Source organism: Stereum hirsutum (genome assembly GCF_000264905.1).
Source record: "Stereum hirsutum FP-91666 SS1 unplaced genomic scaffold STEHIscaffold_3, whole genome shotgun sequence".
In the NCBI taxonomy this organism is placed as follows: Eukaryota; Fungi; Basidiomycota; class Agaricomycetes; order Russulales; family Stereaceae; genus Stereum; species Stereum hirsutum.
This window is the reverse complement of record NW_006763133.1, coordinates 2,428,698-2,454,190: the sequence shown is the minus strand read 5'-3', so window position 1 is coordinate 2,454,190 and position 25,493 is coordinate 2,428,698. Positions and strand designations below refer to the sequence as shown.

The 25,493-nt window shown below is 51.2% G+C and overlaps 11 protein-coding genes across 11 annotated transcripts; 5 read left to right on the top strand and 6 right to left on the bottom strand.

The window, feature by feature from the left end:
• Nucleotides 1–911: 911 nt before the first annotated feature.
• STEHIDRAFT_145331 (acid protease) lies at nt 912–2,640 on the bottom strand (the record flags this gene model as incomplete). The annotated part of the gene is made up of 6 exons (XM_007301134.1): nt 912–1,207; nt 1,257–1,302; nt 1,361–2,013; nt 2,075–2,316; nt 2,370–2,390; nt 2,462–2,640. 6 exons carry the CDS (start codon nt 2,638–2,640, stop codon nt 912–914), a joined length of 1,437 nt encoding a protein of 478 aa, XP_007301196.1.
• Nucleotides 2,641–3,044: 404 nt separating this feature from the next.
• Nucleotides 3,045–4,138, top strand: STEHIDRAFT_108751 (GTP-binding protein ypt1; the record flags this gene model as incomplete). Its single annotated transcript, XM_007301133.1, has 7 exons — nt 3,045–3,110; nt 3,161–3,280; nt 3,478–3,490; nt 3,548–3,631; nt 3,691–3,821; nt 3,883–3,986; nt 4,042–4,138. The coding sequence occupies 7 exons, from the start codon at nt 3,045–3,047 to the stop codon at nt 4,136–4,138; spliced, it is 615 nt and encodes a 204-aa protein (XP_007301195.1).
• Nucleotides 4,139–4,632: 494 nt separating this feature from the next.
• STEHIDRAFT_145330 (uncharacterized protein) lies at nt 4,633–5,492 on the bottom strand. The gene is made up of 5 exons (XM_007301132.1): nt 5,392–5,492; nt 5,313–5,330; nt 5,170–5,238; nt 4,965–5,088; nt 4,633–4,887 (listed from the first exon to the last, which is right to left on the bottom strand). Exons 1-5 carry the CDS (start codon nt 5,402–5,404, stop codon nt 4,782–4,784), a joined length of 330 nt encoding a protein of 109 aa, XP_007301194.1. The 5' UTR covers nt 5,405–5,492; the 3' UTR covers nt 4,633–4,781.
• A 410-nt stretch (nt 5,493–5,902) lies between these two features.
• On the bottom strand, nt 5,903–9,355 carry STEHIDRAFT_93014 (uncharacterized protein; the record flags this gene model as incomplete). Its single annotated transcript, XM_007301131.1, has 11 exons — nt 5,903–7,427; nt 7,486–7,504; nt 7,566–7,884; nt 7,938–8,113; nt 8,169–8,194; nt 8,264–8,572; nt 8,636–8,766; nt 8,831–8,896; nt 8,957–9,044; nt 9,095–9,115; nt 9,169–9,355. The coding sequence occupies 11 exons, from the start codon at nt 9,353–9,355 to the stop codon at nt 6,328–6,330; spliced, it is 2,442 nt and encodes an 813-aa protein (XP_007301193.1). The 3' UTR covers nt 5,903–6,327.
• An 837-nt stretch (nt 9,356–10,192) lies between these two features.
• STEHIDRAFT_51875 (uncharacterized protein) lies at nt 10,193–11,212 on the bottom strand (the record flags this gene model as incomplete). The annotated part of the gene is made up of 4 exons (XM_007300436.1): nt 10,193–10,402; nt 10,546–10,900; nt 10,999–11,059; nt 11,116–11,212. The coding sequence occupies 4 exons, from the start codon at nt 11,210–11,212 to the stop codon at nt 10,193–10,195; spliced, it is 723 nt and encodes a 240-aa protein (XP_007300498.1).
• A 222-nt stretch (nt 11,213–11,434) lies between these two features.
• STEHIDRAFT_145327 (uncharacterized protein) lies at nt 11,435–12,006 on the top strand. The gene is made up of 4 exons (XM_007301130.1): nt 11,435–11,520; nt 11,581–11,646; nt 11,724–11,777; nt 11,865–12,006. Exons 1-4 carry the CDS (start codon nt 11,458–11,460, stop codon nt 11,913–11,915), a joined length of 234 nt encoding a protein of 77 aa, XP_007301192.1. The 5' UTR covers nt 11,435–11,457; the 3' UTR covers nt 11,916–12,006.
• Nucleotides 12,007–12,111: 105 nt separating this feature from the next.
• Nucleotides 12,112–14,044, bottom strand: STEHIDRAFT_93007 (HAD-like protein; the record flags this gene model as incomplete). Its single annotated transcript, XM_007301129.1, has 9 exons — nt 13,968–14,044; nt 13,770–13,861; nt 13,520–13,668; nt 13,293–13,336; nt 13,055–13,127; nt 12,680–12,893; nt 12,497–12,583; nt 12,372–12,412; nt 12,112–12,221 (listed from the first exon to the last, which is right to left on the bottom strand). The coding sequence occupies exons 1-9, from the start codon at nt 14,013–14,015 to the stop codon at nt 12,112–12,114; spliced, it is 858 nt and encodes a 285-aa protein (XP_007301191.1). The 5' UTR covers nt 14,016–14,044.
• Nucleotides 14,045–14,452: 408 nt separating this feature from the next.
• Nucleotides 14,453–15,508, top strand: STEHIDRAFT_129046 (EF-hand; the record flags this gene model as incomplete). The annotated part of the gene is made up of 6 exons (XM_007301128.1): nt 14,453–14,699; nt 14,860–14,900; nt 14,966–14,999; nt 15,064–15,228; nt 15,290–15,392; nt 15,448–15,508. The coding sequence occupies 6 exons, from the start codon at nt 14,453–14,455 to the stop codon at nt 15,506–15,508; spliced, it is 651 nt and encodes a 216-aa protein (XP_007301190.1).
• Nucleotides 15,509–16,413: 905 nt separating this feature from the next.
• STEHIDRAFT_50601 (acetyl-CoA synthetase-like protein) lies at nt 16,414–19,598 on the top strand (the record flags this gene model as incomplete). Its single annotated transcript, XM_007300331.1, has 14 exons — nt 16,414–16,513; nt 16,570–16,584; nt 16,665–16,949; nt 17,049–17,132; nt 17,271–17,477; nt 17,557–17,636; nt 17,689–17,710; nt 17,769–17,884; nt 17,952–18,230; nt 18,319–18,434; nt 18,568–18,773; nt 18,856–18,962; nt 19,038–19,333; nt 19,421–19,598. The coding sequence occupies 14 exons, from the start codon at nt 16,414–16,416 to the stop codon at nt 19,596–19,598; spliced, it is 2,091 nt and encodes a 696-aa protein (XP_007300393.1).
• A 493-nt stretch (nt 19,599–20,091) lies between these two features.
• On the bottom strand, nt 20,092–21,593 carry STEHIDRAFT_145325 (uncharacterized protein). The gene is made up of 3 exons (XM_007301127.1): nt 21,348–21,593; nt 20,970–21,295; nt 20,092–20,899 (listed from the first exon to the last, which is right to left on the bottom strand). Exons 1-3 carry the CDS (start codon nt 21,533–21,535, stop codon nt 20,694–20,696), a joined length of 720 nt encoding a protein of 239 aa, XP_007301189.1. The 5' UTR covers nt 21,536–21,593; the 3' UTR covers nt 20,092–20,693.
• Nucleotides 21,594–22,163: 570 nt separating this feature from the next.
• On the top strand, nt 22,164–24,442 carry STEHIDRAFT_51449 (MFS general substrate transporter; the record flags this gene model as incomplete). The annotated part of the gene is made up of 10 exons (XM_007300408.1): nt 22,164–22,524; nt 22,577–22,606; nt 22,672–22,755; nt 22,821–22,944; nt 23,009–23,165; nt 23,257–23,512; nt 23,598–23,785; nt 23,831–23,916; nt 24,039–24,152; nt 24,256–24,442. The coding sequence occupies 10 exons, from the start codon at nt 22,164–22,166 to the stop codon at nt 24,440–24,442; spliced, it is 1,587 nt and encodes a 528-aa protein (XP_007300470.1).
• Between the last annotated feature and the right edge of the window lie 1,051 nt (nt 24,443–25,493).

Here is a 25,493-nt window from a genome sequence, read left to right as displayed (position 1 = left end):
CGCATTAGGCTTGTCCGGCCTTATTCTCCTACCCATCATCACTTCGAACTAGACATACACATTTTACAGTCAGCCATTCACTGAAGATGTCAAAGCTGAGGTCAGTGAGATTTTGACTTACCATCCTTAGTGGTTGCCCTTCCAGGATGTCGTACGGAGAGTATAGATTCCTCCGACCATCGTACGCGGCCCGACGACCATGGAAGATTTGGGGGTAGGTTGTGTGGAATTTGTCGATGATTTCGTACAGACGACGAGCGTTGAGAGGAGATTTTCCGTTGTCGGGCGCAGGCATGCCTTTCTTACCTATGACTGAGAATCGATGCAGCCCAGAGAGAGTATGTCAATAAACATTGACATAGATGATGCAGCCTGACATCTCACGCACCGACTAGATACCGTAAGATATGTCAATGAGCTATCAGAGAGAGAGCAAATGGATAAAAAATGCAATGAAGCTCGACTGTACCATCGAAGTGGAAGTACTCCTTCGGTGTGTCTGATCTCACCCTAGTAAGATCCATTTCCACAGCGAAGGCATTGGTTTTTACTCGGACTTTCAGCCCCTTGGTCCCTACCGGGCGATACGTTTGCGACATATCAGTAAAGTCGATATACGCGAGATGGGACTGGTGATGAAGGGCGAGAAGATGGAAGGGAGTCGACGGTGATTCACAGGGGCTACTTATCATCCACCGAACCTCACCGCGATCCGTTCTCACGCAGAAGCCGCCATACAACGATGACAGGTTTATCGCACCGCCGCCACATTTTCTCTGCGGCCCGACAGCCACCACATCACATCCTCACCGCAAGACCCACGCTACACCTTTTTGGTTTGCTCGCACAAATAGAAGCTCGGTATCGAAGCGCTTGCCGTACTGAAGAGGATATTACATAGACTTTTACGACTAGAAAAACAGCCACGGTACACAATGTTGTACAATCCAGTATATCACCACACCTAACACGAAGCTCCCAGTGATCACGATGCCCAGAATAGCCAACCCATTGAGATGTGCGCGATTGCCATCGTACCGAGGCTCGACTTCAGCTGAAGGGTCGAGGGCGGGGTTCGTGTCGTCGCCGCGCACTTCACGGAAGTGCTCGAGTGATGCGGAAGAGTCTGTAGTGTTGAGAAGGCCGATGCGCGGTGGATCAGACGATGTGGCACCATGGTGGATGGCGTAGACGTTCTGCAAGACACCTGTGTAAGTTACAGCCCTCGAGCAGAGGATCAGTGCGGGAAGAGCGACCTACGCGAAGGAAAGCGACCCCTAAGATCCAATCGCCTGAGTTTACCTGAAAGAGAAAAAGGATAAACAAGCGATCCTTCCAATGAATTCAATGAAAGGCTTACGAAGTCTGAACCTTGTATTCCGCCCGTACACCAGCCACCGGCGTTGGTGGTCTGCTGATTGATATCCATCGGATCCACCAGGTACTCTTTCACACTACCAGTCTTATCATCCCCAAGTACAAAACCGACTGACACAGCTCTATTACACTGGACTTCCCAGTTCCCAGCATCGTTCTGCCTAGCACCCCCGACGGTAGTCCAGAACAGCCGAACGTCATCCTTCGGGCCAAGAATAAAAGTCGTCCCGGTATCGAGAACGGCGATGGGCGTAGGCGAACCAGAGATCTTGGACTTCGAGAGATGAGCGTCCGAGGTCAGGTTGAGTGTCGAATTGAGCGTGATTGAGTGTAGAGGTAGCTTCCAATAGTCGTAATCCGGCATTCTTTGAGAGTAGACAGGGGTATAGACGATACTCTCAGTTGAATTAGCTATATCTTCGTCAAGGTGTCCGATGGTAAATGAGGAGTCGTCTGCAGCTCTTCCGAGTCGGAAGGCGAAGTAGCGCTGATCGTCGTCAAAGTATGAGAATAAGTTCTCCAAGATAGGCTGCCCTGCAGTTACGGCGACGGAAGCAGCAGCAGGGAACGCAAGTCCAAGTACACCGCTGTTGCCTAGCTGCGATAGGTCCATGTCTTGCACATCCTTTACCAGCCCTATCAGCAATAACGACCATCAGCGACCTTCAAAGCGGACGAGAACATGTGGCGACCTTACCAAATGTCTGGGCCACAATTTGGTACGACCCTAGAGTAACCGTCTCCGACGCGATACTTCCTGACACCGAGCCGACCATGTAACCCAGATCGAAGGATCCTGACGAAACTTGGAGTGATGGAGATGCGGTGTATTTGGGAACGCCCGAGCCTGAACACGAAGCGGTCGAGCAGTTCGAAGAGGCTGTCCATAGGTCAGAGGAGCCGGTATCGAACAGAACGTTTAGGTTTTGGTCTCCAACTCTGAAACAGAAGTCAGCCCCGTTTGAACGACCGGTCGGAAAGTCCGGATTTACTTTATGGACGCAACATACGCACTGTAAGAACGCAGAACGTAGATCACATCAGCAACTGAACGGGGCAAGAACAGTGATGGGAATTTACTGACGCGCGGCGGTTATTAAATTGGACGTCGCTGGACAAGCGACGGGAGTGTGAAGGGCGATCAGGGATAGGCGTTAGGACAGGCTGCAGGGCGACTGAAGTGGTCCCAACCGCGACGCCACAAAGACCGAGAGCGACGAAGACAGCGAGCACCGCAGAGAAGCGGCCTTTCCAGAGCACCATTTGTAAGTCGCCGGGGTAAAATCTCACGAGAAAGAGATACTGAGGGTATGTGGGTCGTGATAGCGTGTAAGCCTCGTCCTTGCGCTTGGGCCTGCTGGGCCAGTTCGCATTGCTCGACCAGGGTATATGTTTCGGGTCCCTCGTCGAGCCTACACGGTCTCTAAATCCTGAGCTGGTCTACCATACACTGAGAATTCATTGAAAGGAGATACATTGGGTGCTTTACCACCGCACCTGCCAGTGCACGATGAAGACCGCTGAAAGAGCAAAGCTGGGGATGTTTGGAGGAACGAGGACATGTAACAGAATTGCGTCACGCGTGACGCCTAGGACAGCCTCGTCGCTGCCCTGGTCAAGCCGCGCTTGAACAGAACCTGCCATCCCCCTCCAACTTCGTCCACATCATGCACACCAGCGAATACGACTACCTCTTCAAGCTCCTCCTCATCGGTGACTCTGGTGTCGGCAAGGTGTGCCCTTTCCTTTCTCTTTCTTTGGACTCCGCTGACGTCGCCCCAAGTCTTGTCTGTTGCTGCGTTTCGCCGACGACACCTACACCGAGAGCTACATCAGTACCATTGGCGTTGACTTCAAGATTCGCACAATCGAACTCGAGGGGAAGACCGTCAAGCTCCAGATTGTGAGTCGTCTTGAACCTTTGAGCGAGGCTCCAGGTGGCGGTTGCTAGTCTTCACCTCGTGTTGCCGCACGAAGGCCTGGCGTGGCTCGGGCGCCACGGCGCTACCACGACCCTCCTATCACCCCTCAATGCTTGCCAGAGCCTTTGTTTCCACATTTCCTTGAAGTGATTGCTGACCTTCGTTCGTGCTCGTACAGTGGGATACCGCAGGTACGACAGATTATATCCACTCGGTTCCGGCTCCACATAACTGATATCTGCTCCCAGGGCAAGAGCGCTTCCGCACCATCACCTCCTCCTACTACCGCGGTGCACACGGAATCATCGTTGTTTACGACGTCACGGATAATGGTCCGTTCTCTTGTTTTGGCTAATATCCGCTTATGTCACGGGCCGACCCTGCTCCTCAGACACCTTCACGAATGTCAAGCAATGGCTGCAAGAGATTGACCGTTACGCATCGGAGGGAGTGAACAAGCTGCTTGTCGGGAACAAGTCAGATCTTACGAGCAAGAAGGTTGTCGAGTATAGCGTTGCGAAGGTACGTGCACCCTCTTTTTCGACGCGCAACAGCAATGACTCATTGTCTCTAAATCACACAGGAATTCGCCGACCAATTGACCATTCCCTTTTTGGAGACCTCGGCGAAGAACGCTACTAACGTCGAGCAGGCGTTCTTGACCATGGCGAAGCAGATCAAGGACAGGTACGGCGTCATCTTTTTGCTGTGTATCAGAATGCCGAACTGATAAACTACGCAGGATGGGATCCACCTCAACACCCTCGGGGACGGGCAAGTCTTCCACCATCACGCCCGGCCAGACCGTGCAGCAGCAACAAGCAAGCGGATGCTGTTAAACGCCTGGGCTGGACGAAGAGGGATCTTCAGACGTAGACAGCACGTCGCATATGTTACAAGGTCGCGAGCCGCGCTTCTTGATGCTCTGCCGCCGCCGCTATTCCTTTTTGTTGTTTTCACATACATACCTCCTTCTCTCACCTTGTAGGACTTTTCTTTCTTGCCTCCTTATATAGCTCCCGTGTGTCCATTGTTTCCACCTCTGCGCGTCGGTCGGTCAAGGTAGTCGCTCTCTTCCATATATTCTGGGTTGTGGCCCACAGGTTATGCGTATTCCTACTCAATATAGTTCCTTCTATTGTCTCCGGAAAGTCGATTCTACCGCTCAGTCTGAAAGGCTTGCAGGTTGAGGATAGTGAGTGCTCGGGCATCGTTTTCCGCCTGCCAAGGAGGTTCTCCTGACCTCTGGTCATAAAGCTTTCGTTCTGGGCATCAACGAAAAAGAAAGGTTCATCAATTATTCATGCAAATCTCTTCCACGCCTGGGTGAATCAAGTTATGTTACAGTCGTAATACAAGGGTCCGGTAGGAATTGGGTGAAGCATAGAAAATACAAGCATACGAAGACGAAGATGGAACAACAACATCGAGTGCAGAAAGTGAAAGCGAAAAAATGCCGGGAACGTCAACAAGTTTGACATGTTACTTGGGCGGCGGGGGCTGGTTATGGAAGTATGCAGGCTGATAATTTGGCTGTTGTGGTTGCTGATGGTAATATCCGCCTCCTCCTGGTAACTGGGGCTCCCACCTATCATAACGACACCGTCAGAACCTCACACTCGAGGGGGCATTCAAAATTTGCCGAGTAATATGAAGAGAACGTACCCTTGCTGCAAAGGTACAGACCACTGACAGATGGAGCAGACCCAGATGTGTTTCGAGGTCATGGGGATGAGAGGGATGAAGCAGAGCTCGAACCAGGTCCTGCTCTTTGCTCGGATGACTGAGACTAAGGCCGCACAATTGAACGTAGCATCAAGAGTGAGGTTAGAAACTGTGGATGGCGGTGAGTAAATAGACAAAGACGCACCATTGTGGCACCTAGGGCATACCCTAGGGGTCTGATCACCGTCGGGCTTGATCTTCGTGGGGCACCCGACTGTGTACAACAAGAAAATTTAATAAATAATTAACCTAAAACGGTCGCTACCGATGCAGAAGTAAGATACCTACAAAGGATAGGCAAACAGACTGCATACGCAGAATGTTAGCCGTCTGCTAAGCAACGCAGAAAGTAGGAATCGGAACATACATATGAAATCCATATAGTACAACTGAGGGTACTGTCAACAGCAAATATACGAGTCAAATGGGATTTCGATTGGGACTGTTGGGTCGAGGAGACGATGGTGGTGGTGAGAACGAAAGATGCGTTTCAGAGGGCAGAAGAAATGAGGAATGAGCCGTGAGCGTCTCGTGTAGGCTCGTCCGCAGGCAGCGCGGGGAAGGTCGCACTTCCAAGTGGCACAGCCTGAGCAGATGACGACATCTCCACGCCAAGTCTCGGCGCCACACCGCCAACCTCCCGTCCCAGTCCACTTCCCCGCACAAAATTCGCACAACTCCATCGCACTCAGGCTAAGAGCGATCCGCTTGGAGTCAGCTTCATCTCCGCGAACGTAGCTTGGGGATCGGAAATTATGAATGGTGGATCATACTGGCCCTGTATCAACTTTGAGCTGTCAGTGGCTGCTGTCAATTATTCATGAGCACGAAGAGATTTGAGTTGAGAGAAAGAAGGTGCAAGATGGATATGGTTGATTACAGTGAGCTTTACATTCGTATGGTACGTATTTCTTCAGATCGAATAGTCCGCCACGACCGCTACTATAAGTCCGAGCTATGGAAAGGGTTTGTAGAAATATAACAGAACAACACGATGCAGAATGCAAGAGCCACGAGATCCACAAGAAAGCAAACAACGGTCTCCTCTCCGTGAACGCGGGCAAAGGAAAACAAATGGAGAGCACAGCGATTACTTGTTGCGAGAGACTAACAATGCGATTAGACGAAGAACCATAGTGAATTACGAACTGAAGAATAACTTATGCAAGAAAGACGAAAGCAAGATATGTTGCCGATGCATTGTTCACGTGAACGAGGAAAGCAGTCCAGAGAGCGAGAGCAAGACGGAGCGATTCGTGAAAGGGAGGAGAGATACGAAAAGAGGAAGAGATACGAAGCGGATTTACGAGAAGAAGCTTGCAAAGTGTTGATCCTCCGAACTATCAGAGGCGATGAGTCCATTGGGCGTTGGGGATGGGAACGAAACTCCGCGTAGATCGAAGTAAGCTGATGGAGATATTGTGTCCATCTGATAATTGCGCATCGAGTCCTGTAAGGGATTTTGGGCCAACGTGGTGGGCGAAACACTGGGTGGCGGGGGGTTGAATGATATTCCTGAAGATCCATGGGCGGAAGAACCGACGCGAGGCGTGAACGACATCTCGGTGACTTTTGTGAGCGGAAAATGAGTGCCTGAAGAGGACACCGCACTGTGCGGTGAAGCAAGCGACTCGTTCGACGACCGGGGAGTGATGTGGTGGTGGAAGGTCGCGGGAGACAGCCCTGGCCCGGAAAGGAACTGCGGTGAACGGGTGGGAGTGAGAAAGTCCGAGGGCGAACTGGAACCAGTGAGAGAAGATGAGGATAGGATATCGTCATGAATGGAGCGAACGGAAGAGGCGGAGGAGATGGGAGGAGAAGTCCAGTTACTGTAGTCGGTGCTAGCGGTGCTAGGGGCACTGGAGCTGTCGCCCACACGACCAGAAGCAGAGCCAGGAATCGAAATGGGGGGAGGCAACGCCCGATGAGAGTCACCAGCGTAAGACTGTCCGAACGATTTGAAGAAAGCGTCGAATGAGCTGCCTGTCAAAGTGTTCGAGGAAACCTGCGCATGTTGGGACGTTCCCGTCGCTCGTGCTTTGTGGACCATTTCCAAAGTCGCCTCCTTTTCCTCACGTTTGGAAAATGCCCATCGCATCCGGCCAAGGGCTCTGATGCAGAGTCCGACGTCCTCTGTGGCTCCTACCTCCTTAGCGAGAAGATGGCCGGCGAAGAAAGTTCCGTCGCGGACAAGGGGGGCCATATAGTCGAAGAACGGTTTGTCGATCTGGCCGCGAATGATGTGCATGATGGACTTGAGCGATTGGTGACAGCGATTCGTCGCCACTTGAAACAGACGCAAAGTGATGTCCGAAGTGAGCGACGATCCCAAGACACTGGTTTCAAAGTCCCTGTTGGTATCGGAGAATGCACGTTGCTTAAGAGTATCACGAATGTTGTAGTCTGTAGAAACGAGACCGCTAATCAGCACAGGAGCCTAGGAATGGTTGCATTAACTTACAGCACTCAAAGATGCGTATCTGAATAGTTGTCCGATCTAAGTTAATCTATAGCGTTATTAAATTGAGAGGAGGCACTCGCCTGCCATGCATCGGCATACTGCGTGACATCCTCTTCCTTGACCATCCCCAGATTGGCCAGATGGCGTAACTCGTCCAAATCCTTGGAGCATTGTTCCAGGGTGTCCCACAGATTGCGGATTCTGCCCTCGTCGATGCTGTGCCGGCGCTGGGCTTCTGGTCCAGTCAGGCACTGATGTAGATTACGGCAGGCCGATGCGAGCTTGAGAGGAATCGACGCCAGACGGTAATGTACACCAAGGGAGACGGAGGGCTGCGTCAAGTTACCGATGTCCAGGGAAGGTAACGTTTTCTGGAACGAAGCGAGATCGTCCTCGGTACTGTACAACGAAGTTCAACGGGGTTATTAGTCGTATAGCACTAGAGAACTTACAGAACTAAGCGGCCACCATATAGGCCGTTAGCGATACCCTCTGTGGTATACGCATGCCAAAATATCCGTGCTTGGAAGAGAATGTCGACGTCTTTTCCGCGACCGGTGATTGCATGCGGGACCGAAGTCATACGTATCAAAGCCGACACCTGGCTCATGGCGGTCTCATGCATGACCTGATAGAGTAAACGTATGAGACAGGGATCGCGGCCGAGGAGCACGTAGACTAACCATTCGTTCCGTTAGATTTTGGACATCTACATCAGACCAGAGACGGTGAGTGAGTTTACGTCACTGGCGCCTCACAATTCAAATGAGAGACTTACCCTCCGTTAGAGGAAGCAGCAGAAGGAGTGCACGAACGCCATCCCAGCTGGGTTTGCGCATCACTCCGTGGATGTCAAACAGCACCAATAGCTCGCTGACCATCTCGTTGATGTTTTGCTTACGTTCGCGAAGATTGGGACGGTCTCCGTGCTGGGTGTTGTCCACACCGTACTCGTCAACGCCGAAGCTGGCTGCCCATACGACAAGGAGGATGGCAACGAGTTGGCCGCCGATCGTAAGGGAGCCAGACCTTCCATTGATAAATTCAATATATCGCTGACAGAACTCAGCGGGGATAATGATAGGGTCTGGCAAAGCGCGAATCAGATGACGGAGAGGGACACATGCACAGCAAGACCAAATCGGCGTACATTGAATGCAGAAGATACGGAAAAATTCTGACGAAAAGAACTGTGTCGTAAGTTTGGGGATGGCATCGGGCGAGGTTGACGGAGGCTGAAATAGATCATTGTCGTCCTCGGCGTTTTTACCGAATATAGCTCTGAGTGGCGTCTTTTTTTAGCTTTCATAGAAACGTGAGAAATGATGTGATCCAGGCGGCTTACTCGACTTGTTGGAGCCTGCGACCACGGCGGAGGAGCTTGACAGCTTTGACTTCGGCAAACTCATCACTGTCGAGATGGTGTGGACAGTAAGAAAGGCGAGCAACATGAACGGCGAGAACAACGTACATGCACTTCAAGTCTCTTTCCTTGCAGTTAGAACACTGAGACTGGTGGCCATTTTTAGACACGGGCAGATCTTTGAGGTCACACCGGACTCTGCAATTCAAGTAAGTACGGGCAGAGGATGAAGAAAGGATCCACGACAGTACCTGCGCATGCGACAAGCTACGTAGATCGTTAGTGTTCGCTAGGTAAAGAATATGCATCCAAGAACGTACCACCACACGCAGAAAACTGGACTCTGCCGCCCTTGGGCTGTCCTGAAGTCCGTGGAGAGGATCGATGGACAGGGGAAGACTCCGTGCCTGAGACGCGTCGCGATTGACCTGAAGACCGTCGATGTGGGGCAGATGGGTAAGGGCCATCTGAGGAAGAGGAAGATTTTGTGGTTGGAGAGGGAGGCATATTGTTGAAAGGACGGGATGGAGAAGTGAGCAGAGAGGAAGAAGAGGTGGGCAATATAAGTCACGGCCGCAAAAGAATGCTTCATGTCACGCTCAGCAGCGACTGGCCATCAAGGCAATCAGCTTACTCGAAGAAGACGGTGCTCTCGACCAGATCCGCCATAGGCGCAACACAGCGCCGAGCGGTCGGGTAACGGTCTGGCGTTGCAAAAGGTTGTTTGCTTTCCCCCTCTGGACGATCTGTTCCCTCTTACCAAACGGCCACAGCCCCCGCTCTCATGTCCAGAATATGGCGATCATTTGTAGGTCACAATGCGGCCTATACTGGTCTTCTAGTCTTGGCCTTTCCCAGTAAGTTACAAGGAACATGTGGTGGCGGCGACAGACGTTGCAGAAGTGCCCTTGCATGCCCACCGCGTAAGACATCATCAGCGTCGAAGTGCATGTTTCGATTGGTCGTGCATGAATCCCAAGGAAGAGCCTATTAGTCTTTGCGATTGACCGATAGACGGTCAGACAAGATGAGGATATGTCGCTACCTATCCATGTACATCATGTCACGTACAGTCCGTCGAACCAAGAACGGTACGATGCATGTTCTCGCTCCACCTTGCACACCACGAGCTACGACGAGTGCCTTCTCGAGTGAGTAACCGGTAATGCCGCGCATCTGTCATCAGAATAATGGTCAGAAAACGCCGTCCACAAGACAGCTTTCTTGCACTTATCAACAGAACGTGACAGTGAGCTTACCACGTCGCCGGAACCACAGCATCGATGCGGGGAAGACTGCAGTACCCTGACATATCCGAATCCCTTGAACATCGAATATCACAAGTTATGAAACGACACCGAACTTTGCAAACCCCCCGGACTTCCGTATCGCCCTGCCCAACTGGCCAGCCGTAAACTGAGTCGGATTGAGTTTGCGATCTCGTGCCATGGCGTCGACGTCTTGCCCGTACTTTGAAACCAGCCGCTCAAGGTACGTCCTCTCACTCGACGACGCAGACCGCGGATTCGGCCGGGGTAACGACGAGACTGTCTCCTCCAAGGCTAAATATGAGTTGCATACGGAGGTGCCACCACGTCGTTCCATCAGAAAACAGAGCGCAAGATCGTATGATTAGCGAAATGTTCCGTATCTGACCTCGACAGCACCCCGATTCGGTCGAAAGACTCACCTTGTACAACAGTCGTTTCAGACAATTCTTTTCCTGCCTCACGACCCATCGTAACCCACTCCATTGTATCTAGATCTAACCTCGACGCCTTGTCCTCAATTAATTGATCAGAGTCCGACTCCTCCATCTCTTCGTCCTCTGCTTCTGCCTCCTCTATTCCCACGACGTTCCCATCCGAGTCACGTATAATGCGAGCATGACCCTTGGGGACACCCTTCTTCGTGTCTTTCCGTGTTGAAGTAGATGGCTCCTCTGGAGTCGTGATATCATGGCCTTCATTAAGCCCTTTTCGTGTCTTCGCACCTTCTACTCCTCCGGATGCCTGTGGTTTGAACGATGCTGCAAGACCAAGTGCAGTATAACTGAAAGGAAGCATTGGATCGATGACACGAAGTTCCAACTCAGCTACGTGATCCACGCATGGAAAAAGTTTAGTATATTGAGAGGGAGCAGTACTTACTTTTGTCGGACTGTCTTCTTGGAATCCCAAGCGTCCTGAAGAACTTTTGGACCACGGATTGCTGAGAAAGAACTATCAGAACATCAACATGATTGCAATCGTTCGAGTAAGACATACGTGGTTGTTTTTTGAGTAGCGTCTTTGCCCGACTGGAATGTTTCACAGGCTTGTATGAAGAGGAGCGAGTCTTACGACGCTGCCTTGGATTCGCCATGCTTCAAGCTTTTTGCAAGAACAGGGACAACAGAATCAAATGGAAGGAGTTGTTCGGAAGATTAGACTTTAGTGGTCCAGAAGGTGGAGATAATTGTGGTAAGTTCTAGGAGTTATGAGCGTCTGTAGTAGAGTACGAAAATGTGGCGAAAACAACAATTCAATTGAAACTCCGCCCGATGCCATTCTGGCGGCTCCGTTCCGTCCTCAACCGACTTCTTTGCAACAATTCACAACGAGCTAAGCATGTCCCGCATCGTATTCACGCCTACTCCCAGCACTCAACGAATCGGTGCTTTCACTTTGGGCGTACGTTTTGCTCTGTGTATCCTAGTAGTCGTAGTGCCTGGCTGACGCGTTCCACTGAAGACGGCCAAGCGATGGACGAGTAGCCTGGGCGTTTGGGGTGTCGGTCTTGGAACCGCCGCTGTCTTCGTGCGTCCTTTCTACATTTTCAAGTACGCGAGTTGCTCTCACTGACGCCTTTGTTCACACTTCTGTTCCCGTTTCAGTTCCTATCAACAACGCCGAAAGTGAAGAACACTTTTCTGGTCAAGATTCCAGTTGTGCGTCGCCCCCTTCCCCATCTCCTTCCGAACACGCCACCTGACACCGGCTTTTTACCCTTCACTTTGACTCTGCCCCCTTTCCAGCTCGGTAGCTACTACCAGGACAAAACTCCTGCCTGTGACAAGCCCTTCTAAGCATCCTATGATGCTCCCTGTCATGCAATACCTACAAACTAGATTTTTAGGTTCGAGGTACTTAGATGGCATAATATAATCTAGGCTTCCATCACATCCTGCCGTCTTTGCCGTCCGATCGCCCAACCCCTGGATATCAGCCCTCCTCGAACCTAATCATCCGTCGAGGATTATACATCAAGCATGGTCTCATCATCTACAACTTCGATGTCGACTGTCGACTTGGGTCGAATCCGTTCGTGAGGTCCAAATCTAGAACCTGCTCCAACTCCTTAATCGCGTTCAATGATCCTCCAATCGGCACGTCTTTGTTCGTTTTCGTTTTTCATTCGTTACGTTTTTGTCCGTTGGTCCGGTCACGAAGAAAGAGAATCCGTTTTTGGAGTGTCAGTGAGCGATGACGGCTTTACGTGTCGTTGTTGCACGAATGGATAGACGTTTGGCATGGGCACTTACGGATGGTTTTCATGCCCATGTCCTTTGCGGCTTTCAGATTCCTATCATTGTCATCAATGTTGCATGCGTTGAGCCAAATGAGGAGATACGGATGTTAAGGTTCGGCGTTTGGGCCGTCGACGTACTGTCCCAGGTCGTCCAAAAACACGGCCTCGTGGGCTGCTATCTTATTTCGCTCCAGACAGTACGCGTAGAATCTCGTCTCCGGTTTTCTAAACCATACAATGTCACCTCCTAGTCAGTACCTGAGCGCGCCCCACAGCAGTCCTCCGAGGATCTCATGATAGGGTCGATTACCATGGACGTACCGCATGCCAATCTCACTGGAGTCTACAAAGTCGTCAAATAGGGCTCGGAGACCCGGGGGCACCGCCCCATTCGTCCATCCCAAAAACTTGAGCTCTGACTCCAGTGTGACCTTGATCCCACCATATTTCCCTGGTGGTGGATGATCTCCCAATATAGAGGTGTCTGTCTTCGAGAAATTGTTCGTGAGAGCGATGATGCGGTATTTTCCTGTCTCTATAGAGGGCCATGAATCGACCCCACACATAGATGAAATGTCACCGACGATGTAGACATTGGTGATGTATCGATCAGTCTCTGTCTAGCGGTCGACGGAGTATCATACAGTAGGAGCGAAGAGAACCCCGGTCCATTGTGTGAGTCAGGTATGTACGTACCTCTGATTCGACGAATGGCTTCCAGTACACATTCATCGTAGGTGGTGCTCTCTCGCATCATCTTCCCGAAGAGCTTTTTCGTCCACGGGGACCGATAACCGATAGCCGGTCAAGCATACCAGTCAGTCAGCCAGTCAGTCAATCTTCGTCGATCTCAGCCGTAAGGAGCAACCGACCGCCACGGTATTTGCTTAAAGCCGTGGCGAGGAGGTGGGGGATTTTGACTCGTTTGACTTACCTCGCGTCCATCAATATTCAAGCTCTTCGGCAATGTTGGACAATCTGCGGTTTATCGAGTAATGGTTGGAGGTAAGTCAAGCGATGCCCACCTTTCGAATCCAGATCGCTGACGGCTGGAATACAGAAAAAATTGCTGAAATGACTAGAAGGTGCGACTTCCGAGCTGTCCTGCTAGGCATGGATGTGGGGGAGGATGGGAAGGATGGACATTGAAAGGTGATTCACCTATGGATCTTCGACGACAGTACGCCATGTACCATTTATTGCCGTTAATGGTGTCAGAAAGGTCAGTTCCGAAGGCTTCGTAGAACGGGAAGAGGGGCATCTCGCCACGCTCGAATTTCTGCCATGCACCGTGTGGCGCGCGAGCTGTGCTGTGAGGGATGCAGAACGTGTGGCATGAGTTACCGTCCTTCTAGCGATGGAGAAGCTTTTATTCTATTCCGACGCAGTTCGTACTGCGGCCGATACGTACATGGAGCAGTTTATGTAGTTGTCGGGTATTCCGTGTTCCTTCTCGTACTGGCCGATGGCGATGAGAGGGCTCTTGAGGACAACTCCACCTATCTAAGGTGATAAACCCCGAGTCGATTAGTCGTCTTGTTGTGCGAGGTATGAAAGGCTCGTCTAAAGCTAACGTGTTCCGTTTGATAGACGAAGATGCTATACATACGTCAAAAATCACTGCCTTTATGGCGGTGTTCAAGTTCACGTTCTCCATTGCCCCGTAGCTCTCCAAATGCGGAGGTGCTTTGTGGTGGATTGTATGCTCAAAGCGTTGCAAAGCGACTGAAAAGGTCCAGGTTCACTTAGTGGCTAGCTTTACGGCTGGTAAAGCAAGTGAATAAAGTACAGAGTAGTTGATCCTTCTCCGTAGCTTGGAGCTAAACACAGGGCTCGGATGCCACCCGGTGCGGGGAAGGCGAAAGCCGGGGGCAATTAGGCGCGCGGTATAAATACCCGTTCCGAGAGCAACGTCATGCGCTGACTCTGATCTATCCTTATCCTTGGCGCCAAAATGGCTGTCCAGTACCTGCGCAAAGGCTCCCCGACTCAAAACGACATCGACTCTCTCGCGGCGCTCAAACGGATCATCTCTCTTTTGTACCTCCATCGTCGACATCGTTATCTTCGACATCATCGACCACATCGTACTCCATGGCATATTATTCTAACCCGAACTACGTCTCGGCGAGCGGGCACAGACAGTCGATGAGCAGCCAACACTCACATTATCGAGCGAGTCCTGCGCCGCCGATTTATGGTCAGCAGTCGAATGGATATGGATATCAGGCTGGGCCACCAGCTGGCGCTGACCCTCAGCTCTGGCAGTGGTTCACTGCTGTCGATGCTGACCGGTCTGGGGCAATCAGTGTGAATGAGCTGCAATCTGCTTTGGTGAACGGTGCGTGCTGTCCATCTACTTTGTTATCGACTCATTGTCTGACTGAACAATCGCCTCGTGGGATATTCAGGAAACTGGTCAAGTAAGTGTTATGTCTCGATTGTTTCTCCAGAAGATCTGGGTCTGCACGATGGCGATGTGAACTAATATTGCCAAACAGAGTTCGATTTGGACACAGTAAAGATGCTCATGAACATATTCGTCAGTCGTCCGTCCCCTCTATTCCCAAGGGTACACGTACTCATCTGGCGTCTCACCCCATTTAGGACACCGACCGTAGTGGGACAATTGGCTTCAACGGTATGCGTCCTCGGCGCCCAGCATCGTTTCCGAGCATCTGACCAACAGCATTTTCCCAACATAGAATTCGCGGGTCTTTGGAAGTACATCAGCGACTGGCAAGGCGTCTTCAAGCACTTTGACCGCGACCGTTCAGGCTCTATCGATGGCTATGAGCTTGCCGAGGCATTACGCAGCTTCGGATATAACCTATCGCCCAGCATCTTGACGCTTATCGAGCAGAAATATGGTACGCTCCTTTGTGTGGCGTCTGTCTTCCATTCAGACCCGTGGCTGACACTGAGCGCTAGCTGTCGGTCCTTCGTCCGGGTACGGACCTCCTCCTGGTATAACATTTGACCGTTTCGTGAGAGCGTGTGTGGCGGTAAAGACTCTGACGGAGGCGTTTCAACGGTGCGTGTTCGTCCTTGATGAAATTTTCGTACAATTGGCTGACTCCGGCCTACAGAATGGACACGGACCGCAACGGCTGGATAACAGTGAATTACGAAGACTTCATGAAGGTATGATTCAACTAAGCGTCATTCGAGCGCAGTGCATACCGACTCCTGACTTCCATATCCGCAGGTCGTTCTCAATGCCCCCTGATCTCTCTGTATGACCAAACAATGGACCAGGTTGCTGGTTGTATCACGTATCTGCGACTTTCGATATTCGATGATGCTGTATCTAAATCTTGAAGTTACCCCACATTCCCCGTCTTCTTTCTTCCCGCTGTAATCCATTCGATGCCACAGTCTTGTTTCATATCCTCATGCTCGTAATGACTTTCATCCTTTCTGTTCACCTCTTTGCTTAGGCTGTTGTCATTCCGTAGCCGTATCTCTGTATAATGTTTGACTGCTCGCTATATATTCTTCCCGAACATGTTTCACCTGACCAGTACAAGTTGGATCGTTGAGACATTACCACTCCTCCAGGACACGTGCTGAGTTCAGCAGATGCCTTGGTTCCGCTGCGAAAGGAGTAGTTTGCCCTGCTGGCCAGGTTGTATCGCTCTTGTCATTCCGCGTGCCCTCATACGTTCACTGTTGCCGTCTCTGCCTCCGGGCCACAGGCCCATCAATGCAGACACACGTGAAAAACGAATGCCCAACGCGAAACGCGTCTTGCCCTGGCAGCGACAATGCCCAGCTTGGTCACTCGCACCGGCCCTCGTTTGCACCCGACCAAGTGGGTTCCTTATAATCATAATCATCCTCCTGCACAAGAACCCAGGCTACCGGACAAATACACCCCCAAGTAACCACCATCATCTTCTATCGTTCGACTTTGCCCCAGAGTCCCAGGCTGAGCCGCATCACTCCTCACTGCTATCAGACGCGCCACAGTTGCCTTTGATCCACACGGACAGAAAGCATCCTTATTATTTCATCCCGTTCGATACTACGACTGAAGGTAAAGGTTGCCTGAGATGAGCTCCTCTGTGGATAAGACTGTTCTCTTGCCGGAGACGATTGATTATAAGAGGCAGGCAGTTGAGGTACCTGGCACGAAGAAACCCGGACAGACTGGTGCGTGGTAGTGGCACATGCGAGATAACCGTGCTAACGTTGGTTGACCAATACAGGCCACTACCGGAACGGTGAAATACAATCTTTCCAAATACCCTTCTGCTCTTACTGAACTACATACCTCGTTGGGCGTTTGTTGCAATCTCTCCAGGTCTCTACGGTCTCGTCGACTCCAAGACTCCAAACGTACTCACCACCCTCACCGAAATCTTCGAAGTTGGACTTGCGCGGTCAAGAGACCTCACATGTCTCGGCCATCGTCCCGTTATATCCACCAACCCGCTCAAATACGCAGATCACTTTGTCTGGAACACATACGCGGACTCTGATATCCGGAGACGGCAGATTGGGAGCGCCTTGCATCATTTGTTCAAAAACGGAGTCTTGGGCGGAGGAGAGTATGACACGGTAGGGATTTGGAGTCAGAATCGACCAGGTGCGTCTAGGTTTCGTATGTGGGTGTGTTGGTGGTACTGTTGTGTCGTTGGGGTGTTTTGTTGAAATATCGGTTTGTGGCTGTGGATGGCTGGAACAGAATGGCAGTTTGTGGAGTGGGCGTTGAATGCGTACCAGAAAGTTGGGGTGAGCTTGTATGATACGCTGGGCAAGGATGCAGTCGGTGCGTTCCTTTTTGTTTCCTATGTCAAGGTGCAGATACTAAATGACACTATCATAACCACAAACTCCGTGTATAACAGAGTACATGTACGTGATCCGTCCATGCTCCCACCAATCCCTCACATAGTAGCTAAAACAGACAATCGTATTCCATACAGCATCAACCACGCACATTTGACGATTATATTCGCCACTGCGAACCACATTCCTGACTTGCTCAAGCTAGCAAGCCGGACACCTCAAGTCAAGATGATAGTCGCCATCGACGAGCTTTTACCGGAACAGAAGCAAGTCTTGGTCTCGTGGGGAGAGACACAGAACGTTCAGATCAAGGAATTGCACGAATGTGAGTCGCGCCGATATTTCGAAATCTTGGCAGATCACTTGAACGGTGAATGTTATTTGTTCTGGTGTGGTTTACCTAGTGGAAGAGGACGGAAAGGCAAATCTTGTCGAGCCGATTCCTGCTACGAAGGATCAGCTAGCGTCCATCTGCTATACCTCCGTAGGTGCCACACTCATGCCACTTCCCACAAAGACTGACCTGGAGAGCATAGGGTACTACGAGCAATCCCAAGGGTAAGAAATCACAACCAAGGCATAAACTACACACTTGCTCAAAACAAGGTCTATTTAGGCGTCCTCCTTACTCACTCTCAGCTCGCCATGGGCGTACAAGCCAATCTTTACGGCTGGACAATCACAGAACGTGGCTGCCTTCTCTCCTACCTCCCGCTAGCTCACATCTACGAGGTCAGTCCTAGCTCGCTGTCTCTTCACACTCCGTTTAGCCATTCAGATACTGAAAACATCCTTCTAGCGAAATAATGAGCTCTGTGTCGTCGCCACTGGCGGTTGTATCGGATACTTCACAGGTGATCCCCTCCGCCTCCTCGAAGACGCGCAAATCCTCCGCCCCAACTACTTCCCCTCCGTCCCTCGAATTCTCAATCGCGTGTATCAGTCTGCTATGGCAGCGGGTGACGTGCCAGGGTTGAAGGGCGCGTTATTCAGGAAGGCTGTGGCGACGAAACTGGAGAGGCTGCATACGACGGGAGATCCGACACATGCACTCTGGGATAAGCTTGTGTTTAGGAAGGTAGGTCGCACTTTTCTTCTTCCTCTGGAGTACTTGAACTGCGGTGGTTGGGAGAATTGTGGTTTGACTGGTTCAATTGGTGTTATAGATTCAAGCCGTCCTGGGTGGTAGGATTAAGCTGCTCACAAGTGGCTCGGCGCCGATCAGTCCTGAGGTTATGGATTTCCTAAAGATCGCATTTGCGTGCGACGTTTTAGAAGGTCAGTACAATACAATACACGCAATCCAGTCTAAACCACTCATCTCACCCGTTATTCTCTCGCAGGGTCAGCGAATATCATCCTTTTCTCCCCAAATTGTCTCACTCTGACGTTTTCTGAACAATCACTTTGAATAGATACGGAATGACCGAAAATGCCGCTGTCTGCACGCACATGATTCATAATGACCCATCCTCAAGCGGGACGACCGGCCCTCCGGCCGTCACCGTCGAGGTCAAGCTCCTCGACGTGCCTGCTATGGGATACACCTCGGAGGACAAGCCGTTCGCGCGCGGCGAGCTGTGTTGTAGGGGCGAGAATTCGTTCAGGGAGTATTATAAAGGTGCGTTTTTTCTTGACCACTCTCCTCTCTATGTTGTGAAGAAACGTTCTGATGTGACACGATATTATTTTGTGGTGGTTAGATGACAAGAACACGAAGGAGACGGTCGATGAGGAGGGATGGGTACATACGGGCGATGTGGCCATGATCGATGATTGTGGTCGTGTCAAAATCATCGACCGCGTGAAGGTCCGTTTCTATCACTTCAATCATGCATCTTCCTCCGACTCTGTCCTCACCTCATAACACTCAAAACCCAAATAGAACATAATGAAGCTCGCACAAGGCGAATACGTAGCGCTCGAAAAGATCGAGAACATCTACTCCACGCACCCCCTCGTCCAACAATTCTTCGTCCACGGCGACGGCCTCAAATCGTACCTCCTCGCCGTCGTCGTCCTCGATCCTATCACGTTCGCGCAGCTCGCGGGTAAGATCTCGGGGACGAGGTTGAGTGAGAAGGACGTGGAGGCGATGAGGGCGTTGTGTGCCGATGAGAGGGTCGTGAAGGCCGTGTTGGCAGATTTGTTGAGGGAGGGGAAGAAGAACGGGTTGAAGGGGTGAGTTTTCTCCCCCTTGAATGTGGACAATGGACGTTCGACTTAAGTTCGGTATGTTTGCTTACTCTCCTTTCATCTCTAAAACAGCTTCGAGATCCCAAAACGGATCCATCTCAGCATGGACCCGTTCACGATCGAGGAGAACACGCTCACGCCGACGCTCAAGCTCCGCCGAAAGGACGCGTTCAATAAGTACGCGAAGGAGCTCACCGCGCTGTACGCTCTTCCCGATCCGGACGAGGGTGGGCCGAGGTCCAAGCTCTGAGGCGAAGGTCAGACTCTGCTTTGGACTTACTGCAGAGGAGGGATGGTGGTTTAGTCTTGGCTCTATGGTATGGGATGTCACCGCTAGATTGGATAGGGTGGGTTTTTGAGGCAGGGGGCATGTTACTTACACTAGTATTTGAGATGGACCTACTCCTTATCTACAATTTTTCTTTTCCGACGCTTTTACAACCCGAACACCAACATTCTTGCCGTTGCAAGTACTTCTGCACTTAGTCCACTTCACCTGCGCCATGCAGTTCAAGTCCGACTACAGTATCGGTGGCGTGGGAAATCCTGATCATGAGCCGAGCTCTGTGTGGCGCGAAGCTGACGTGGCACCTCTGACGTCTAAACTTACAACGACAATATTGATGCAGCCCCTACAAACTCCAGAAAAAAGAAAGGTAACATTGCTATCATAATCGTTCAAGGTTGAAGAAGAAGAAAATCAAAAGATACACAGGATCCAGGGTTGTATGTATATAAAAACAAAACTAGAGTACGCCGAGCGAGAGAGATAGTAAGTAGACAATCAGTCAGTCAACGAATAAGGATCGGACAGAACGGATACGAAGCGAGAACAAATGACGCTAGGAAGAACGACGGCGACAGGATGAGCTCAACGCAGGAAGAGAAATACGAATGAGAGGGGAACAAAACGTCATAAGTAGTCCAAAAAAGTAGCAGCCCGAGGGGAGTGTATGAGTATTACTATGGTCGCGAGTATATAGTTAGGGGTAAATAGACAGGGTAGCACACCAGAATCCGAAAGGACGATCAAGACAGCGATCGCGGCCTGAAAGGGAGAAAAGGAGGACAGGGAAAATGTGGGAGAGCATCAAAAAAGGTTTACGCTAAATATGGCTGTGAGGATATAACATGGAGAGATAGGACATTTGTTGACAGCGATACGAACAAGGAACAAGGACGACGAGATAGGACACGATAGAATGGTAGTGATATGTACAAGACGCGGAAGCGTACAGTGGCCGTCAGCTCGCTGGCAATGACGGGGTATAGCTAATGATAAATATCTGATTCGAGAATGATGGGGACATGGCTAGTTGGCATGGGTATCACAGGAGTGATGGACTCAGAAAGGTGAGTCGACGTCAAACTCGCTTGGAGTCGGAGACGGAAGAGGGACTAGAGACGGAGAGATATTGACCGACTGGAACACAGGCGGCGCAGGCGAGGTAGACGGCAAGGTAGGGAAAAGGAGAAGACCGGGGCCTTTGTTCTCGAAGGATGGGTCGCGCTGGAAGGGGTTGCGAGTTTGAAGGCGGGAGACAGGTGATGCTGAAAAGTCGTAAGATGGAGACGAGATAAGAGTCATTGAATGAAAGCATAAATGACAAAAAATACGTACCAAGTGGGCCGTTCGCCCATACGCGGAATGAAGGGGGAGGTGTCACCCGGTTCTCCTCATCCTCTTCACGAGGAGGGCGGAGGGAGGGGCTAGTGATGCGCGCCCCGATCTGTTTACCAGGAGAACGGGCATCCTCACCGAAGGCGGGAGATAGTATGGGGATATTTTCGAGGCGTTCAAGAGGCTTCGCAGAGAGAGAATGAGAGCGGTCGTGAGCAAAGGCCAGGTTGTGGCTAGGGTGACGGCGGGCACGGAGGGTAGGGGACTGGGGAGGGAAGCGGAGGATAGACAGAAATTCCTCGAGAGCTTCTGACGAGAGACTGGGCCTAGTCACAGGGGTCAGATATGAGTTCATTATTTAGTCAGAGAGCAGCATACCGTGGAGATACAGCGCGAGGAGATGCGGAGATGCGGCCTTGCTCCTCAGAGCTGTTGTTGTCTGGGACGGGGACAGAGGCGAGACGGATGTGCTGACGGATGGGACTGGTGTGCATGTGAGAGAACGTGGCGATGCGCACTGGGCGCGGGGCAGCAAGAACAAGATTGTCGTGTGCGGCGGTGTGCATGATGTCGTGGAGAGCGTGAGTGTAGTAGAGCAGGTAGCGTACAAGTCGTTGAGATCACTGTCGTCGTCGTGGTCAACGTTCCGTTGGACGACGCCCGGGCGAGCCGGTCCCTGTTCCTCGTGGCACCGGTCCGGTGTGGCCCATCGAATCGTTCTCTTTGTCTTTAGACGTTCTCAACCGACTTTCTACGCCTCTCTTCGTTTACGTCCATATCGCCCTCACTGATGGTTAGACACTGGGTCTCGTCCTCTCAATCGTCGAGCTGTGCATTGATGAAAGTTTTGCCGTTCAACGTCCTCCTTAGAGAGAAATGCAGGCTGCAATTCGGCCAACTTGACCTAGCCTCAGCGACCGGAGCAGCTCGTGCTCTGAGCGTGCATGAGCGTTGATGCTAAAGCTTGTAAATCGAACTCCTTCTGTAGCCGCCATTCGAGACGTACAAATCTCTCGAGCGGACGTAACGGAAGTAACTGTATTCCCATCGGTAACTTATCATATTGATCTCGTTCAATTTCCGTTCGCCCATATAAACGGCACACATGCTATTCGAACCCTTCTAGCCGCTGCTGCAACGCTGTCCGCTCACCCTCTCCTCCCCAGTCTACCTTTCTCCGCCGTATCTATGTCTATGTCAACGAACAATTATACAGACCCGAGTCATGTCTCGCAGCCAACCTGCAACACGCACTCTCATGACGAAACTTCCACTCTTTTGAACCACGAACAGACTCCTTCTCTCGAATCTCAGTCGACCAAAAATACCCCTAAAACTCCTACGCCGCTTCCTTACGCTCAGCTCGCGTGCCTCTGTCTTGTGCGCACTGCCGAACCCATCAATTTCACTCATATCTTTCCCTATGTCAATCAAATGCTTGCGGGAATGCACGTCACGGACGACCCGTCTCGCATTGGTTTCTATAGTGGTGTAGTTGAAAGCGCTTTCGCTGTGGCCCAACTCTGTTCAATCTACCAGTGGGCTCGTCTCTCCGGTACGCACCTTCGCCCGTTCCATGCTTCATTCATATGCTCATTTTTTTTTAGATGTCATTGGGCGCAAGCCCGTCATCCTGGGTTAGTTTTCAATTGTCGCCATGTTCAGCACGCCCATTCGCTCATCCGCTCATCCCGTATGGCAGCGGGCATCTTGGGGATGTCCATCGCCTCTCTCTTCTTTGGCCTGTCAAAAAGTCTCGCAGGCGTGATTCTTGCCCGTTGCCTTGGTCAGTCCCTCCTACGATGCTCCGCCCGGAATCGAGACGGCCTGACTTACCACACTCGACCGCAGCTGGACTCGCCTCCGGCAATGCCGCCGTCATCTCCTCCGTCTTGGGAGAGCTGACTGACTCGACGAATCAAGCCATCGCCTTCCCGATATATGGCCTCACTTGGCCCGCTGGCGCTATCATCGGGTTCGCCGAATCTACCTTGTTCTTCTGCGTCTGATCTCGAGGTTAAGCTTGTTCGTGTTTCTAGACCGTTGTTGGGTGGCGCACTCTCGAACCCTGCCGCCAAGTTTCCCAGCTTGGCGAATAACGAGTTCCTCCGCATGTATCCTTATTTCCTTCCTGGCTTTGTCGCGGCCACCGTCTCTGTAACAGGTGTGGTATTTGGTTATCTCTTTCTCCAAGAGGTGAGTTTGCGGTCCCGACTTTGATCCCCGCTCTTCTGTTCTTCGATTTGTTCGAAAAGTATCGTCGCTAACTTAACGCCATTCACTATAGACCTTACCGAGCAAGCGCCAAAAGTCTGAAAAGTCCCCGTCGCTCTTCGAGGAGACACCTGCTTCGCCGGCTACTACCACTGCTGATTGCTCGAAGGCTGAACCTCCATGTGTCAGGACGTTATTGTCAATTCCCACCATCCGCGTTATGAGCACCTCTGGTCTTTTCCTCGCATTCGCATCCACCGCATTCGATGTAACTTTTGTCCTTTTCTGCTATACCCCTATCCAACTCGGTGGTCTCGCATTCACTGTACGTTCACACGCCCTACTCTCCTCATACAGACACTGTCCACTTACCGACTAACACTTCCTCCATACTTTTCGCGTATATTCAGGCAGACCAAATCGGCTACAGCCTCGCCGTCTCCGGCTTCGTCGCTATCCTCCTCCAAATCTTCATCACGCCCATCATCCTCGCTCGCTGCGACCTCATCCGTGTCTACAACACCTGCATGAGGCTCTGGCCCTGGGGCTTCCTCGCCATGCCTTTCGTCAACCTTATCGCTCGTGCGGGCCTCGCGCAAGCCGTAGAGGAGGTCGACGCGAACGAACTGCTCTTGCTTGGGTTCGAGGCGGTGGATAAGAAGGTGCAGGCGTTGGTGTGGTGTGGCGTCGCGGCGGTGCTGGCCTTCACGAGGGCTGCGTGTCTTGCGTATTCGTATGTCATCTTCCGCCTTTGCTAACTTACTCCACGCCCGTGAACCCCTTGGATTTGAAGGTCCTTCACTGGTCTTACTGGGTACTGACTTGTCTTTTTTGTTCGATTTTTTTGGGGCTTAGAATTAGCATGATTCTCGTCAAGCAAGGTGCACCCAAGGGATGTCTCGGAGTGACGAACGGTATCGTCCAGTTCTCGATGTGTTTCGCCAGAGCGTTCGCCCCCGCTCTTGCCAGGTATGCATACCTCTTTATCCCATCTCAGCCTTTGATCCTTCTTCACTACCGTTTACATCCATAATCCCAATTTGCTGACATCTGTATCGTTTAAATCCGATAGTTCAGTCTTCGCCTTCTCCCTCGACTCTAATATCTGTGGCGGATATCTGTGGGTCATCGTCATGGTCGCTATCACCGGAGCCGGGACTATCCTCTCTGGAAGTTTGGAACGGAGCAGGAAGCTGATATACGCGGATGGTGCGAATAATGGCGCGGAGGGTGAGGTCGCGGCGTTGGCTTTTGAGTAAGTGCGACGGGCGAGTGAAGGAGGGATACGGATGCCGGGGGTGTCGCTGTGCACCCACCTTCATGCCAGCCTCGTCCTCTTCTCAGATTTTTTTACGCGTTGCGTGTTCAACTGGGCCATCGCATACGCGTTGGCTCTAGCGCGGTGCAGCACCTCATCGTCCTCGGTTTCTTATTCCTTTCTCTTTCTCTTTTCTTTCCACACGATGGCAGTCGTCCACGTCATCATCTGTTTCTTTGCACCGTCACTTTTAGATCCTCTGTTGTACTATACCTATACCTCCCGGACATACTTCACTTTCACAGTCCCATTCCACATCTCCCCCTCATACCTCGACTTCACAAAAAAGATTATTCCACTGTATCATCTTCCTTCCGTCCTTTCTGCACACATCAGAGTCAGAGCTTCATCTCAAAAATGTAAATGGAACACCCCCCTTGCACTTTCTCCTTTCGCCTTCGTACCTACATACATATTAGTTTTCTGAAGAACACTTTTTTCTTTCTTTATCGTCTATCATGTACATTTGAACGAGTCTACGTAGAGAGAGTCATTGTTGTTTGTTGTAGTTTGGTGATATAGGGGTGTTGGGTGGTGGGCATGTTAGGGATGGGGACTTGGGAAGGGGAGGGTGGACTGTAGGCATCACAATCATGTTGGTACTACCGTCATTGGACTCGGTTTGGAGCGTTGAAACGTTGATTGCTCACATGGATGGCTTGACCTTATTGTAAGTAGGGAAATACCTGATCACGGCGGCTTTCTAGTAGTTCCAAGTCATGGAAAGGTCAACGAGGACGTCTGAGTGAACAGGGGTTGAACGCTCGAGAGTTGCATGTCACCGTGTGCCTCACGAAAGCTCGCCACCCGACACATAGTTTCGGGTGGACTGCATGCAGTTCTGAATTTCTGTATGGAGTTAGAAATTAAATAAATGGCAATAATATGTCGGGGTCCATGGTATCGTTCGTCCGATAAATTATGCACATCCTACCATTAGGGTATATATGTAGCGGTTCAAAACGTTGGAGCCACCGCGAGAGCTCGCTTCC

What these genes read in the sequence shown, in the direction of transcription:
- STEHIDRAFT_145330 (XM_007301132.1), bottom strand. An exon ending in ATGCCCTAGGTGCCACAATG is followed by an intron (nt 5,089 to 5,169) that starts GTGCGTCTTTGT and finishes GTGCGGCCTTAG; the next exon opens with TCTCAGTCATCCGAGCAAAG. An exon ending in TCTGTACCTTTGCAGCAAGG is followed by an intron (nt 4,888 to 4,964) that starts GTACGTTCTCTT and finishes TCGTTATGATAG; the next exon opens with GTGGGAGCCCCAGTTACCAG.
- STEHIDRAFT_145327 (XM_007301130.1), top strand. Translation starts at nt 11,458, where the DNA reads ATGTCCCGCATCGTATTCACGCCTACTCCCAGCACTCAACGAATCGGT. An exon ending in TCGGTGCTTTCACTTTGGGC is followed by an intron (nt 11,521 to 11,580) that starts GTACGTTTTGCT and finishes GTTCCACTGAAG; the next exon opens with ACGGCCAAGCGATGGACGAG. An exon ending in TTGGAACCGCCGCTGTCTTC is followed by an intron (nt 11,647 to 11,723) that starts GTGCGTCCTTTC and finishes TTCCCGTTTCAG; the next exon opens with TTCCTATCAACAACGCCGAA.
- STEHIDRAFT_145325 (XM_007301127.1), bottom strand. Translation starts at nt 21,535, where the DNA reads ATGCACACCGCCGCACACGACAATCTTGTTCTTGCTGCCCCGCGCCCA. An exon ending in CCTCGCGCTGTATCTCCACG is followed by an intron (nt 21,296 to 21,347) that starts GTATGCTGCTCT and finishes CCCTGTGACTAG; the next exon opens with GCCCAGTCTCTCGTCAGAAG. An exon ending in ATGGGCGAACGGCCCACTTG is followed by an intron (nt 20,900 to 20,969) that starts GTACGTATTTTT and finishes ACGACTTTTCAG; the next exon opens with CATCACCTGTCTCCCGCCTT.